At 38.4% G+C, this 17,184-nt stretch overlaps 1 protein-coding gene across 4 annotated transcripts in view; it reads left to right on the forward strand.

Annotated features, from left to right (window-relative positions):
• The window catches only part of LOC122646501 (ADP-ribosylation factor 1-like 2), a 90,214-nt gene extending 76,093 nt beyond the window's left edge, over positions 1 to 14,121 (forward strand). The window contains exons 6-7 of one of the 4 annotated variants that reach the window (XR_006330632.1): positions 13,126 to 13,397; positions 13,443 to 13,704. Coding sequence is in view for 2 of the 4 variants with exons in the window: in XM_043840070.1 (XP_043696005.1) it covers positions 13,126 to 13,320 (195 nt within the window). In the remaining 2 variants the exon portion in view is untranslated. Of the gene's footprint in view, positions 1 to 13,125; positions 13,398 to 13,442; positions 13,705 to 13,782 lie in introns of those variants that run through there. The other 3 variants (XM_043840070.1, XM_043840071.1, XM_043840072.1) reach the window with 3 other exon arrangements.
• The last annotated feature ends 3,063 nt before the right edge of the window (positions 14,122 to 17,184 follow it).

Genomic DNA, 17,184 nt, shown 5'->3' on the forward strand with positions numbered 1-17,184 from the left:
CTTTTCTTTTACAACCAAATCGTGGGACTTTAATGCATTCCCAATCTTATTAATAATCTCAAAACAATTCCCTCCTGCAAATAAAACCCACTACAAGATATCATCTATTAAAATAGAAACTAACATATGTTGACATCTAATTCTAATTGCAACAAATAGAAACTAAATAGATCTCTAAATAGAAACTAAAATCAAACAAAATCTTCTTTAAGGAGTCCTCTCCACGCAAGTATAATTATTCCAGAAACTATCTCCACGCAATCAAGAATGGGACCCACAAATCTGTTACAATATTTGTATTGGTTGATCACAGAGTAGGCCCTGGTATATAGGCTTAAATTATATCAGAATATGGACCCACAAATACTGGCTCAATGGGGAAAAATCTGGACAGGCTGCTGTTGTGGCTAGTTCTTCCTCATCGATTTACATCATTGAATCTTCCAGATGGGCTTCTCAACTTCATGCCACTTGTCATTCGAACTTTTCTAGATTTTTCATTGAGATACTTGCTGGATGACTCTATCCACTTGCTTGGGTTGGCTTTCTATACAATGTCTTGATGCTTGAGAGGGTACTAATCGAGCCATTAATATTTATGTTTTTTGCATCAACTAAACACCAGTTACTTATCACCAAAACGTATTCATTACATTATATCTCAACAATCTCCCCCTTTTTGGTGATGACAAACTAGTGTGTGAAAAAGTTATTTGCTCCCCCACAAACCATGCCGTATTTGATACAACCAATGAATTTATACCAATTGTAGAATAAGAAACTAAAATGCTTGGTTCTTGCATCAAGCATTTAACCTCTTAAGTTTTAAGTTTGCCAAGTAATGGAGTTGTGTTATGTACACCCAATAACATATTCAATATTATATGGCTCCCCCATACTTTTTCAGCACTACACATTTCTCCCCCATTGTCATTGACAAAAAGTAGATCAAGAGAAAGAAGAAAAAACAGTTCAGCAAAGGATGTGTCAATTATAGTAAGGAATCAATGATTCCGTAGTCATGGAACTTCAAGTCATTCAAATATGATAAACCAGTAATATTCTAGGGATGACTGAAGTTAAGAAAAGAAGAGAAAAAGTAAAAATGGCAAAACATTACATAAAAGAAAACTGATACAAAAGAAAATAAGGATAAAACCAAAAACAACACACACTTCAAGGAAAAGAAAAACAGAGACAGTAGATGGACAAGATGGAAAACACAAGAGCAGAAGAGATATAAACAGAAAAGACATTAACACAAAAGATAAGAAGGGCTACAAAAAGAGAACTGGGGAAAACAGTTGAGGAGTTCAATGAGAGATCCATTTCTTTGAAGAAGAGAAGGAAGGAAGAAAGAGGAGTGAGTGGAATTGGAAGAAGGAAAGAAGGAAAGGAAGGAGTTACTTAGTGTTACAAGGACAGAATGAGATATTTATCTTATAGAGGAGAGGTGGAAAGGAATGAGAGAATGGAAGAGAGAGATGAACAGTACATCAAGTACTTGGGACTACAAGAAGGATACTCTATTAGAGTATGATGAGGTGGGAGATAACAGAGAGATGATCCTAAAGAATGCTAAGAGAGGATCGGGGACTAAAAAATAAGGTCAGAGACAAGACAAACTAAAAAGCAAAGCAAAGACAAAGTAAGGGGAATAAAATAAAAGTAAGACCGAGAGACAAAGATAAAACTTAAAAATCACAGACAAAAGGGGAAAACCACAAAGCGAAACAAGATTCTAATTAGTGCAAGGCACTAACCAAGAATCAAAGACAAACACAAGGAACTAAGAAATCCAAGGAACAAAACAACAAGAAGGATAACGGATCAGAAAAACAAGACATAACAGAGAAGAAGAACATAAAAGCAGACAAGGGGAGATAAAGAGAGAAAAAAAAACCCTAAAAAAGAACACTTCCAAACATTCTAAGAAAAAAAATAACATGAAAATATAGAGAACAGAGGAGGGAGAGAAAGGAAGGAAAACTGGAGAAAAAATTTAAAGAAAAACACAAGTAGTGTCCTACTTTACATAGGAGCTGCTAAACCAAAACAAGCACAAGAAAAAAGAACACACAAACTAAACCAAGAAGGTAACTACGATCAACAAGAGTGAAGTCCTAGAAGTATCTAAGAACTAAACAAGCAAGGAAAACAAAAATTTCAAAACTCATAGAGGTTGGATAAAAATGACTACCTTTTAAACATTAACCTCCAATCATGCTTCCACAAATGAAACCCATTAAACAAGCATGAAGGCAAAGAGAGGAGAAAGAAATTGCCCTTTTGCAGCAATTTTACCTTCTATAGGCTCAACCTCTATAAGAGGTGAGCTCAAAGCCTTTAAATCGAAATCAAGGAGCTCTCTTACATGAGCTAAGAAACACATGGTAGTGCACAAATGAATTTTCATTAGAACTTCAAGGTATTGAATTCATCACAATTAAGCATATGAGGTACTTTGAAATAAATGTTATCAAACAATGCTCATGATTTGTCCAAGTTTGGTCAAAGACTAGGTCTAGACCTACACCTTACACTTAATCTTATGAAGCGTGACTCAAATTATTCAAGAATAAATAGAAGATAAAGGTTTATGGTTTGAAGGACTAAGGGAACAGTATGCCATATCGAATTATATCCAATTAACTAAATATAAGTCCAAAGCTCATGATATGACAAAAGTAAGCTCGAGTAGTGATACTCATGCTCTTATACAAATAAACACAAGGCTAGAACAGAATTTTGACCAAATCAACGAAAATAGAGAATTAAAAAATCAGAACCATTGTTTGCAAACCAGGAAAACTCAGCCGAGTCTCGTCAAAAAATGGGAAACCTGGTCAAGAGTTGTGAACTCATTTGATATAAAAAAATGCCCAGACTCAGTCCGAGTTAGGCCGAATCACACGGAAACTTGGTAATTTTACCGAGTAAATTGCAACTAGTCCGAATTTGGTTTTTTATACGATAATATATTTTTTAGAATAAAATAAATAAATAAATAAAAGCTACCGCCGGAGTTGCAGCAACGGTCATCAAGGAGGAAACAACATTAAGATCATGGAGATCTCGGTAATATCTCGCTTTTTTGCACAACCGAGATGAGATTTGAGGTGAAATAAAAGGAATGCATTGTCTCGGCCGTGATCTTAGTTCGACCGAGATTGAACTAAACCTTTATATAAAATGGACTTAAACTCGACCGAGACCAGTCGAGATCTCGACTGCTCTCGGTCATCTCGCTGGTTTCGGCAGAGAATCTCTAGAAAATTCCAAAAACTTGGTTTTGATCCCATTTTTCGACGGAAAAATCACGAGATTGCGCAGAGATACTTCAGCAAACTTCGAACTTGCAAGATTTACAAGAAATCCAAAGAATTTTTGAAGAAGATTTGAACATTCCAAGGTAACATTTTTCCCTAAATATGTCCAAATCGTGCTGGTTGGGTGTCAATCTAATGTATGTTACACAACTTTTGCCGATCTATATCTTGAAAGTTTCGAAAGCACGAGTATAGATACTACCAGTGAGTGTGAGCCGTGGTGTGCATCTCAGCCCCAGTATGACTATGATTATGGCCAGGAGAGCACCGGTTTCGAATATAGTGGTTGTTGTCAGTTTGGACAGCCGCAATCGCTGTCACACTTTGGCTATCCATCATCAGTACACTCTACATCTGAGTTTGACTGTGGAGGTAATCGGAGCACTGGGTCATCAGGTTTTGTGGCAGTAGCAATGGATTTATCTCATCGCAACTGCCTCTTCCATACCCTAAGATAGGGTACCTTCAGTTTGTTGATGACTCCACTTTTATGTATTGCGTGGAAGAGTATGTGTGATTCCTCAGCAACACTATGACATGGGAAGCCTGTGTCACAGACAGAGGCTAACTTGCTTCGGCAAAGTCAACCGAGGTCTCGATCCAGCACGACACTCGTTTGCATGAGAGAATTGGAAATTTGGAATGATGTATTATTATTTGATGTATAACTCTATTAGTGAGAAGTGATTCAAGTGAGATTGAAAGAGGAGTTGATAGAGGTCTATGTTATGATTAATGTATTTTATATTTTTGCATTTCTAATGCTTATTTAAGTTGTTTTACATTAATTGTATGCTTTGATTCCTTTCTATTACTAAATTATGTGTAAAATAGGGCCTAGTAGTACCAAGGTTCGCCTACCAACCTAGGGTCCAAAGTCAAACTCCTATTTGGAAAATCTGATAGTGCCATTGTGTTTAAATGGCCCAAAATAGGCTATATACCCAGTTTCATGTCCAAACTAGGTCAGAAGCCTACCGAAACATTAAATGAGTTAAAAAAAAAAAAAAAGTGTACCAACTCATCGAGATCTCGGTCCAACTCGGTTTTTGGCCTGAGCAAAACCAGGTCCGAAATCAAGTTCTCGAACCATGATTAAGATCAGGGTCAGTACAAATATGAATCCACGACACTGATTGGGGATTTTAATTAACAGAATAACCTAATCTAAGGAGAAGAAAAGAAAAAACAGAGAATATAAGGAAAATCGTCTTCGATAAAATTCAGATTTCCCTAGCCCCAACTCAACAACAGCGATCAGTGGATCCCTAGACTTGGGCGATTGAGAGCACTTCCTCCTCGTGCTAAACGCTTGATCGTCAACAAGAATTTTCTCCTAAATTGGAGAACTCACATACCGCCCCATCCAATGAATGGAAGGATTTGCAGAGTGGAATGATAAAAAGAAAAGAAAAGTCAGTAGCAGACGTTATTCATCCCTGCTACCTGAATTAGAAGATTGAATTGCAAATACAAAATTACCTGATCAGAAGAAATTGAATGAAAGGGATCGGTAAGATTAAATCACTGTTCCTCCATGGTTTTAGACAGGAATGCCATGCAATCCTCCAACTATGTGAGTTCAGGACAACCCGAGGTACGTCAATTCCATTTTCAGTGGTCTGCATTCAATAGAGGGGTATGATGGAATCATAGAAGGTGAAATTAAAAGGGAGTTTCCATTATCAGAAGTGAAGATGACAGGAGAGAGGGTCTTCGGTTGGAGACAAGAGGGGTCAGAAGAAGAAGAAATATAGCAAGAGATTTAGAGAGAAAGGGAGAGCGATAGAGTAGGGTTTTGGAAGGATCTTCAGTCTTAACTCATCTTCCTTCTCCAGAGATGAATTCGTCTCTCAACTGAGAGAGAATTGCATCAAGCCCTGAACAGACTTCACCATTTGAGCTCCTATTCCACCTCCAGCAAAGAATTCGACCTTTGGCTCAACTCTATGGGTTCAGGGATTGGGGAAGTATTTTGTTGACGAGAAGCTTCATTGATCTGTAAATCAGTCAGGGAGGAATTGCAGATTCGAAGCTGTGCTGACGTGAGGATTTGAAGAGAGGAGAGGTTAAAGGTAGGGTTCGGTTGGGGAAGGAGATAGAGATAGGGAGGAGAATGGAAGAAGGGTTTTGGGATCTGAGAGATGAGATGAGGGAGAAGAGTGTTAAGGGTTTGGTTGCAGATGAAGAACTTACCCCTACTGGGTCACCGATCGAAGAGAAAGAAGAATCGAGGCCCTTATACTATAAAATATTAAGCTGTTAAGTAATATACTAATACAGTGAGTATGATCATGGGTCATTTCATTTCGAATTCTTTCATTAAATATATATTATATATTACTCCATGGTGATTAATATATATGTATTATATATATTATATTTAAAAGAACAATTCACTAGGAGTGACCCGCTTGACTCACCAGGTTTGAGGAAGACGAGTCAGGTCACAAAACCTGGTTTTCCAACGACAATCAGAACAAGCAAAGAGAAACTAAAAGCAACTAAAACTTAGGACAAACAAGCAAGCCTAAACTACACAAAATAAAACCTTTAAACAAAAAACAGAGAACTAAACTAAACTAGCATGCATAACATAAAATAAATTATCCTAAACAGGCAAGCAATATATTAAGGAGATTAAACACTAGGTGTGATTGGGTGAAGTCCCAACACCAACCTTTTTCCACATTGAGCCATTAAAGGGTTTTTGTCAAATGCCCCCCTGAAAATGCCCATTTGTACAAATGCACCCCTACAACTTTACAAATTGCGAACTCCCCCTACTTTCAAAACATTGTACCACGTTAGTCCAGTCCATTAGTTTGGGATGTTAGACGTTAGTTTCAGGAAATGTAATGACCAAAATGCCCTTATGATAAAAATCCACCAAAATTACAGAGTGAAGTGACCAAATTCCTCTCCTACGCGGGTCGCCTTGTTTGCATCTGCTCTGTCCTGCAAGCTTCGTATATCTATTGGAGTGGGATCTTCAGCCTTCCCAAAGCCACTATCCAGGCGATGGAACGTCTCTTCTGTGCTTTCCTCTGGAAAGGGTCAAATACTTCTAGATTCCTACAGCCTGTCAGTTGGAAGTCTATTTGCCTCCCAAAATCCGAGGGTGGTCTTAGGATCCGGAGAATAAAAGACACCAACACTGCTGGAATTCTCAAGCTTATCTGGAAAATCTCCTCCCATCAGGATTCCATCTGGGTCAGCTGGGTCTATTCTCATCTCCTCAAGTCCAACTCCATTTGGATTGTCCCCATCCCCTCTGATGCCTCCTGGATTTGGAGAAAGATCCTTGCTCTTCGCCCCCTGGCCCTTCGAGGTATCTCTTCTTCCATTGCCAGAGGCTCCTCCATCTCCCTCTGGCTTGACCCTTGGTACCCCCTTGGTGTCCTCTTCAGTGTGCTTGGCCCCAGGTCAATTTACTCTTCTGCTCTTCCCAAAAATGCCCCCCTTTCTTGTCTCATTTCTTCTGGTTGTTGGTCTCCTCCCCCTTCCTCAATCCCTCCATTGTCTCTCGGATCTGGCCTGCCCTCCCCCCCCCCCCCTTCCCCCTTCCCCCTTCCCCCTTCCCCCCCTCCCCCATGGTGATAGATTCATTTGGTCATCCTCCTCTAATGGCCTCTTTAGCACCAGATCTGCTTGGAGCTGTATTAGACCCACCGGCCCCAAAGTGCCTTGGCATAGCCTAGTCTGGTTCAAAGACCACATCCCTCGCCATAGCCTTACTACCTGGAGAACCCTTCGCCTTTGCCTCCCCACCCAAGCCTTCCTTATCCACCGTCACATCCCTGTCTCCCCTGCCTGCTCCCTTTGCTGGAATGGCCTTGAAGACATCCCTCACCTCTTCTTTGATTGCCCCTTCACCTCTACTATCTGGAAAAAAGCCCTGTCCTCCATCTGGCATCGCAATAGGAGACCCTTAAATTTTGACCGAGAATGGCTTTGGTTGGTTAAATCTTTCTTAGGTTCCTTGATTTGTGACACCATTGGAAAGCTGGTTTTTGGAGCTGCTATTCACCACATCTGGATGGAGCGCAATCTTAGGAGATGGACTTCCAACTCTCGTTCTTTTGACCTGATTTGGAAAGCCATCTCCTTTGATGTGTCTTCCAAGCTCAGCCGTGCTCATCTTCACGCTATCAGGGACAACCCTAGGAATAGGCATATTGCTGTTTTTTGGGGCCTTGATCTGCCCTCCCTTTTCCCTTCAACCTCTGCGTAGGTTGGCTGTTTCTCCCCCCCCCCCCTTTCTCCTTTGTATATTCTTTCCTTTTTCTTTCTTTGTCCTGCCCCCGCCTAGGGTAAGGTAATACATATTATTCACCCAAAAAAAGAAGTGACCGAATTGCCCTCATCTTCCCCAAATAGTTTAGGGTTTGAAACTGAAAATCATCCAAAAAAGATGCAGGAAAATTTTGAAGCTCCCTGAATCCTTCTTCTCCATTCTTCCTCCAGAGAAGTCCGTAGAATCTCCCGGTCCTGAACTCGTGAGGTCGAACTTCAAACTGATGTGGGGCTTGGCTGCTCCATCACGATCTGTGTTGGTCCATCAGATCGAAGGATAGAAGGAAGGATGATGGTGAAATCAGGAATTGGGTTTCAAAAAATGGGAAAGGGAGATGGGTTGCAGGGATTTAATGGATGGTCACCGATGCCACTGCCCAGAAGGTGGCCTGTTATGGCCAGATGGTCACCGATGGCACTGCCGTTTCATGGTTCCCATGCATCAAACCATCGCTGGAAACCGCATGGCATCCCATGGTCTGTATAAGCTGGTGCTATGTTGTAGAAAATAAAAAAAAATAAAAAAATAGAAACAGAACCCTTTCTCTGTTTGCAACAACTACTAGCATGAATTCATATCAGTCAGGGCACAAACCAATGGACGACACTGACGTGGAGGACGCAGGAGACAAACGCTGCAATTGCCAGTGTAACACGGTGAAAATGGGAAAGTGAGGAGGAAAAGGGCTTCGGTCTCCTCCAATTGCAGAGTTGTGAAAAGACAATTTCACAATTTATTTCAGAAATCAAGATTATTTAAAAACTATCCTCAAGAAGTGTCTCTCAAAGTCCAAAATACTCACGCGCGCACGGCACACCTCAGTGGCCCAGTCTGATTTCTGCAACTTAAAAACTCCTCTCTCTTCAAAGTTCTAAGGTCAATAAAATTTTAATGGGATATTCCACCTAACCTCCTCCATTGATTTCCATCGTAAAAGGAAACAGAGTTCCAGAAATGTTAAGCATATGAAGCGGAGTTAAGCAAACCGTAACCCTTTCTGTTTGAGATTTGGGGAAGAAGATGGGGAATATTCCCCGTCTGATTTACATTCGTACAATCCAAGCAGTACACATTACATTCAGACTTGTGTGAATTAGCATGTAACTTGGTCACTTTACTCTTTATGTTTTATTTGATTTTCAGTTTCAAACCCTATAGGAGGGCAATTTGGTCACTTTACTCTTTAATTTTGAAGGGTTTTTATCATAAGGGAATTTTGATCATTAGATTCCCTGAAACTAACGTCTAACGTCCCAAACTAACGGACTGGACTAAAGTGGTACAATGTTTTGAAAGTAGGGGGGAGTTTGCAATTTGAAAAGTTGTAGGGGTGCATTTGTGCAAACGGGCATTTTCAGTGTGGGCATTTGACAAAAGCCCTTGAATAAATGGAGTTAAATAAACATGCTCAATGTTTACCTTCTCAGTTTCACACTTTTCTTTGCCATTTTGGTTCCTTGTTATGATTGGTGGGTGTTAACTTTTTCTTCCTTAATGGTTGTCTCAAATGCTCTATTTTCTTACACTTAGGTTGCTTAGGTACTTGATCACAAACCTAAACATGTAAACACTTAACGGCACATTTGGTACCCATTTTTGCTTGGGTCCAATTGGGTTGGTCCTTAGCCGGTATTGATATTTCATGTGCTCCATCTTACCACACCCATAACATGCATCATTGAAAGAAAAGGGTGCTGAAAAAACGAGATACCATACTAATGGTTTTATAGGTCTATTAACATTTAATGCTCCATTAGTAAGCTTCTCAAGTGATGCACTCAAGTTATCAATTCTTGAGCTCAAGGTCTCATTGGTCTTTTTGAGAGAACAATTAGAGCATTTGATAAGGGCATTTGATAAGGTTGAGATATTTTTTGAATACTTATTTTTGAGCATGCAATTCAAAGACAAGTAATAATTCCTCATAATAGGGATTATCACTTTCCTCTTGAGAATCTTTTTCATTAAGATTTGAACTCAAGATTGAGTTCTTATTTTTTGAGATTCTCATTTTCAAGTGAGGGCTTGGTGACTTTCTTTTCCAATAGTTTAATCTTAACTAGTGCTTTTTGATATCTTGATGAAGCTCCTCCAAAGCATTTTGAAGCTCATCAAGTGAGGGTTCCTTGTTCTTTTCATTTCTACAGTCATCTAGGCCAGTAAGAAAAGAACTATAGTCCATAAAAATTGAATTCTCATCTTCGGATTCACTTTCATAATCATCCCATGTGGCTATACTGGTATTCTTCTTGAATTTGTCATTTGAGACATTTTCAGAAGAACACTCAACAGCCATGTGTATGAATTTATTGTAAATAAAGCATTGGACACTGTTGGACTTAATTTTCTTATCATTAGCTCTTTTTGACTTAATAGTTAGAGGAATATTACTATACTTGTAAAATAAATCTTCACTCGAAGTGTACTTGCCTCAAGTGATTCTTCAATAGACGTTTTGTCATAGTCGCCAAGGTGACCAAAGGCATTGAAGGGGCAGGATGGGATGCTTAGGCGACAAGGCGCACACCTAGGCTTCGCTTAAGCGTCAGAGGCATGCAGTATATGACTATATGCAATATAGCAATGGTAATTTTATATAAGTATGCTTATATGCAACACAGAAAGCCCTGTCAGTGCAATATGATACAATTATGCTAGTAATGACCTAATCTGAGAAAACCAATATATAATAAACAAAGCACATAATATGAACAAGGTGTGTTGTTGCCTTGAACCTAAGAAAGAGCATGAACGCCTAAACGCCCTAGGCGACACCTTGACAACTATGTGTTATGCCCATCCTCACTGTTTTTGTAGGAGAGCCTTTCATCATCGCCATAACTTGTTGAAGTTACCATCTCACCTTCGAACTTGTTAGGTTCTTTTTGATGGAACCTTGTTCTGATACCACTTGTATGGCAACCCAAGAGGGGGTGAATTGGGTTACGCAAAAAGATATGATAGTTTGAAAACTTTTACCCAAATCAAAATGATGTAAGAAAACAAGTAGAGCAAAAATGAAATACACACAAGAGAGAACAATAATTTTATTGTAGTTCGGCAACTTGCTTACGTTCACTCCAAGGAAATAATCACACTCCTTACTTTTCACTCTCAATTGCTTTAGTGTAGGTTTCCAACATTTTTTCTTGGTCAACGCAAACCATTAGGTGTTTTTCAATGGTTCAACACTGACTAAGTGTTTTCCAAATGGTTAACACCCTACCTTACAATACTGGAGATCCAGTTTTTCTTGGTTCACCGCAAACCATTAGTTTTTCAATGGTTCAACACTAACCAAGTGTTTTCCAAATGGTTAACACCATACCTTACAATAATGGAGATTCATCAACCTCCCACAACAACTCTTTGAAGAGTGAATGAGTGTTTTCACTGAAGATACAAAGCCTCTAAAAGGGGAGATATATCAATTAAAGCTCAAAGTAAAAACCTCTAGAAATATGCAAAGTAAAGAACAACATGATGATTCCTAAAAACCAGAGTATGCAAGTTTAAGCTCAAGGAATGATTATCAAAAACCTTTTGAAACAAAACTCAAAGATGTTGAAATGATGGGTAAGAGTGTTATTGAAAAACCACCAAAGTCCTGTATTTGTAGGTGATGCAGATAAGTCACCTAAAGGGCTTATTTTATTGAAAATAAGCTTTGGGTTGGGTTATGTAGGTGTTGGGCTTTTGATCCCGTAGGTTTACTTTGTAATTGCCCAATTTAATGAGCCTAAAATATGGGTACAAAGTACGAAAACTGGATTTACTCCATTAGTTTAATTAGAGTCCTATTTTGAGTCTATTTCTTTCATTATTTTAGTTTCCTAGTCAGTTATGTTACCTTAGTAGTTAAGGATTGTGTTAGGCCTTTCTTTTTTAGTGTTTGAGTCTATTTTTTGAGTCTTCTATGTAAGTTTATAAGGGGCTACAGCCTTGTACACAAATTTGATTAATAAGATTGAGAAAAAAAACATAGCTTTGTGCTTGAGTATGGTGAGAGACCAAAATATGGTGAGAGGCCGTGGGTGAGAGACTCGGGAGAGAGTGGGATATTCGATCCAATTCTATCATTCCTTCTCTATTTTCTATTTTCTTCTTTGTTTCTATATCAAGTGAATTCTTGTGTGATCTGCTACTAGTTCTTCCATTGTTGCCCAATTTTTTGAAGACCAAATCAGCATTAAATTTGTTCATGAAGATCCTGCCTGGGGCTAGGTCCTTTATGATCCAGCTCTGCATTCGTAGGTCAAGCTATCCCCTTTATAAACTTGTCGTTAGGGCTCAAAACGGTTAGAAAAGGTCATTATTTACTTGTGTGGATGTCCGCTGAAAGAGTGCAGACGTCTCCCAAAGAGGGCGGACAACTCCTACTTGCTCGTGGATGTACTCTGTTTTTTGGCCACCGATCATTGCTCGGTATTTTTACCATAACTTACTTGTCTGAGCTTGGATTGACTTGATTCTTGAACTATTAGAAAGAAAATTCATCATCTTTTGAGCTTGGGCTAATAATGATTTAATGAATGCAAGGATTTCTAATATGCTCATGAAGTTACTGCATGTGCAAAAGTAGGGTTCTGAACGGCATGAACGAGTTCCGTTGTTTGACTCATACTAAAGTTACTGCATGTGCAAAAGTATGGCTTTGGCCATACTAAATTGAAGCTTGAGTCTTCCAGATGGGCTTCTCAACTTCATGCCACATGTCATTCAAGTTTATCTTGGATCTTCCATTGATATGATTGCTCAATGACTCCATCCACTTGCTTGGGTTGGCTTTCTATAGAATGTTTTGATGCTTGAGGGGGTTACTAATTGAACCATTCATACTTATGCTTTTTCATCAACAAAACAGAAGTTATTAATCACCAAAAACATATTAATTACATAATCTCAACATACATGTTGCCTGGGATTCAAAATTCTGTTTTTGAATTGTGTTGAATTTGCTGAAACTCAGCTGCTACGAATTTTGTTCCGTATTCCATAGATATGATTCATTTGGTTTGCTTCCCACATATGACAGGGATATGGGAATGATCCTTGTCCTTGTGCTGCAGCCCTCACTTCAGGCAGTCTTTCCCAGAGCCAGTTTTGCATCTGAGTTGGAATTCGATGCTAAAATTGTTTGGTTAGGCAATATTGCATTAATATAAATAGGTGTAAAAATGTTTCCTTTGGCAAGCACAATATTTTGTCGCAAAAGAAAGAAATTGTAGCGTATGGTACGATGTTGACTTATGTCAGACAAGGAAGAATTGAAAGAACAAAGAAAGAAATCTAGAATTGTTCACTAGCCGAGTATCTCTTCCCAGAATCAATCTACATGCATATTATTAGTTTAGTTGTATAAATGAAATCATGCTTAATTTCTTCAGTATAAGCATAACATTAGTTTCCATAATTTATGGTATGTTGTGGAAATTTGGTTTGTTTTCATTTTTTTTGCATTGTGTAAATAAATATTTTCTTCTTTTTTTCCGTGTGTAGAGAGGAGCAATGACTCCTATGGAGGTTTGCGAAGGGCTAGGTCTATATGATCTGAAGAACAGAATATGGCATATACAAGGGACTTGTGCTCTTAAAGGAGATGGCCTTTATGAGGGTTTGGACTGGTTGGCAAGTACTCTCAAAGAATTAAAAGCCACTGGACGGGCCACTTCTGCAAGCACTTCCTCTTTCTAAACCAATCCCTCCCTGGTTAGTTCTTCCTTCACTCTGCAGTCTCTCTCTCTCGTGTTTGGGCCACATGGAAGGCTGATCTGGTCATTCATTCCGACTGTTGAGTAGTTGGGTGTTATCTTTCAGATTACATGTAAATTTGGTCCCCTCTCAACTGTATAGCCCATAATATACTGGATTATTCCCCTTGTATTTAAGCAGTCCAAACTATTTCAGGAAAACTGAATTTTCAACCAGTTTCAAACCTTGAAATGTATGGAAATCCAATTGGGCCAGAAGTTGGCATACATGTAGAAGATCACATGGAAGTATACACAAGTTCTGAGCACCAACTGAGCTGTCACGTGGCATATCCACTGGCCAAGAAATATCACTCCCTTATTATTATTATTTTTAATATAGAAACCACAATGCATTGTTTTCCTCTACAGCTTCATTTCTGTTCATATCATCTGTTTTCAACAGGTCTATGGCAGCTTGTGTTATTGTTCCTTCTGATGGTTGGGGTAAGCAGGAGAGCCTATGATCAAGCACTAAAAACTCGGAAAAGTTCACTTGATTTGGTTTTATTGCTTATAAAGCTAATGAAATTCTGTGTGCTTACTCTTGGTGGCTTCACCTTTTTATACACTCATTTGTATTTTGATCGTTAGAATTATTGAGATGTGGAGCTAACCAATTTGATGACATTGATTGGCCCTTGGGGGAAATCAGTACACGGAGCATTTGTTGCAGGTTTTCCCTTGTATTATATTTAGAATGGATGTTAATCTTTTGGGTTTCAATGTCATGGATTTAGTTTTGGAATGTGAAATGGATCTATTTACTGCATAGTTGCTTTTCTATTTATGTGGTATCGAATTTTGCCTTCAACAGCAGCGAGAATGTCCAAAACATTTCCATCACTGTATATCCATGATTGTGTCTCTAGCAATTGTTTTAAAAACTCACGTGAACATTTGTTCTCCAGTGGTCAGTAGATAGATCGATGTCTCTCCAGGTTCTGTGTATTATTATGCAGGCTAGTACAAGCTCCTAATGTATGGTTAATGCTGCAATTGCGACCCAACCCGATGGAGTACTTATATTCTTTACCCATCTTGTTGTAAAGTAAGTTGAATTTGGGGTTTTCGTGTTAGGGTTTTGAGAGAGAAGCAGCGATGTTTTTGGTATTCTTAAGAGATCTCCATTTTAACTTTTTCCCATTTCATAGTGAAACATCTTCAACTTTCTCCCATTATCTGTGTCATTTTGCTCTGCTTTTTGATCCTGTTTTGTGTTTTTTTTGGTGTAATCCAATTGTGTGAAGAATTAATTCTTAGACATGCAAATAAAACAGCAAACAATTGCTTCTTTAAAAGGTATTTTGATGCTTTTGTCTTGATACCAAATGTCTCAATGGATTTGAAGGTACTTCATCCCAGGCACAGGCTCTAAAGGGTATGGTGGTGGGGTTTGGTGTATGTGAACTTGTACAGTTAATGTTACCTCAGTTTTTGTTGGATCAAGGTTTATTGCTATCACATTGATAGCCTTTGGGGTCTTACTGATTAAATGCTTTTGTTATAAACTGACCTTTTGGAAAGAACTGTCAAAATTTATTTCTTCCTTGTCTTGGGAAGGATACACCCACCCCCCCCCCCCCGGCGGTTAATGGCTCTGCTTCCTACGAATTGTTTATTCTTATTTCAATCTTGGCTCTGCTTACTACAAGACGCTCCAATTAGGGATCGTAAATGTACTTGGTCAAATAAGCAGCAGCCACCCCTCATAATCAAGGAAGTTTTAGATATGGACATGGCTTCTCTGTTGTCTTCTCGGTGTAGACAAGCCATTTTGACTTTTCTACATTTTTTTTTCTTATATCATAACCCAAAATTGTTACACAATTTTATTTTTGGAGTGAATGGAAAAACCCAAAATTGCTACACACATAATTTTTTTTTTAGTGTGGAAAATTAATTGAGAGTACAATTACAGTCCAAAAGGCAAGACAAATAGGGTGGCTGCATGATACAAGCATCCCTAATTTTTTCCTTTTGTTTTACAAAGACAAGTGGTCGACCTTTGGTATTTTGAACCTGCTGTCAAAATTAAATAGTAACAATTGAATAAAAATGTTTTTGGGAATTAGGATCAGCTGAAGCTTCAAATTTATTTAAAAGGGTGACCCAGTGCAAAAGGCTCCCGCGACTGCGGGGATTGGGGAGGTTCATAATGTACGCAGCCTTACCTCTATTTCGCAAAGAAGTTATTTCAAAAGACTCGAACCCGTGACCACTTGGTCACAATGGAGCAACCTAACCGTTGAACCAAGGTCCACCCTCTATTTTGATCACAGATCAAAGGGAATAAAATGTTTACAAATAAGATTATTGGTTATTGCATGAAAAATTCTACCTCCTTATTTGTACATAATTCAAGATTTCAGTAACAAAAATATTTCTTCTACCTCTAATAGCCAAGTCAAGTAATCAGTAATATCCTTTTAAGTTTGGCCAAGATTTGGTAATTAGGATCCAAAGTTTCTAAATAATGATATTGTTCAAAAAGAAGCTTTAGCTGATCCTAAAAGGGCGCCCAATCCGAACCCTAATCCTGACTACCAATTAAAGTGTAACTTATGGTCATATATTACTCAAAAAGTTTATATCGCATGTGATCATATTAAATCAAAATGTATGAAATGTTAATACAAAGTAAATTGGGTCGAACCGATATGAATCGAGTTTGATGAACACAGATATACAACAAATAGCCCTAGTCCACAGTTACACCTAACTTATTTAATGCTAAAAATCTTCTCGGATTATGTATCATGTGGAGGCAATGTTTTTCTTGTGCTTCCAAGGATAGGCATGGGAGCTTAAAATATCTGATAGGATTTTAGGGTAGAAAAGGCAGTTATATCTTTTTTCCAAAATTAGATTTTGACAGAAAAAGTAAACGGATAAAAACAATATTTATTACTTTCTTAATTTAAATCTTGTATTCTCCAATAAATAGAGTCAGCTAGATTAGAGGTTATTGTCAGAGTAACTTGATAGAGGATTAGAGGTCTTTTCTGATTCTTCATCTTCATTTTTAAGGTTCTGAGGGCTCAGACGATTAGGGTTTTTTTCTAGTTTTTTTCAATGAGGATTTCGGCCAGAACAAGACTTTTCCTCTTGATTTTTCTGCTTTCAAGGGGTTTTCAGAGAAGACGCCTTTTTCTAGCTAGGATTTCAAAACAAAAACAAAAAAAAAGGAACGACTGAGACGAAAAAAACCTCCGTCTAAAACCCTTCTTTTATAGGCCTGAGATGATTGCCTTCTCCTTTGTTTTCTTACTATCTCCTTTCTCAATCAAAGTTGACGATCGAAGTCCAAGGATCTTCTTCCTTCCTTGTCCGAGAAGCAAGAAACCCTAACCCTCTCTTCTCTTCCTTTCCTAGCTTCTTCTTCATCTACGAGGTAAACACTCCATAATGCCTCCTTAAACCAATGCTCCCATGCACACCACAAAGAACAGAAATGCCGGCCCATTAATATTTATCACCATAGAGAAAGGAAGGGAGACGTAAATATAATTCTTCAGGACAGGAAGGGAGACGTGAACCCAAAGAATACAAGAGTCATACTTGTTTCTGAATATTTGGGTTTCATTGTCCACAAGTGCCTCTATGTATCTATTGGAGCCACTGGCTATGATTGGCAAATTTCCCCGATCCAAGATGGAAGTCATAGGATGTAAAATTTTTTTCACAAGGTAATGTTATTTTCTTGATTTACCTTTTTGTAGACTTAATACATACTTTATTTAGTTAAATCATTCATTTTTCTGGTTTTATCTTTCTCCTTTGAGTTTGATTTCCTGTTGTGTCTTGT

This window comes from Telopea speciosissima, chromosome 11 (genome assembly GCF_018873765.1).
Source record: "Telopea speciosissima isolate NSW1024214 ecotype Mountain lineage chromosome 11, Tspe_v1, whole genome shotgun sequence".
Taxonomy (NCBI): Eukaryota; Viridiplantae; Streptophyta; class Magnoliopsida; order Proteales; family Proteaceae; genus Telopea; species Telopea speciosissima.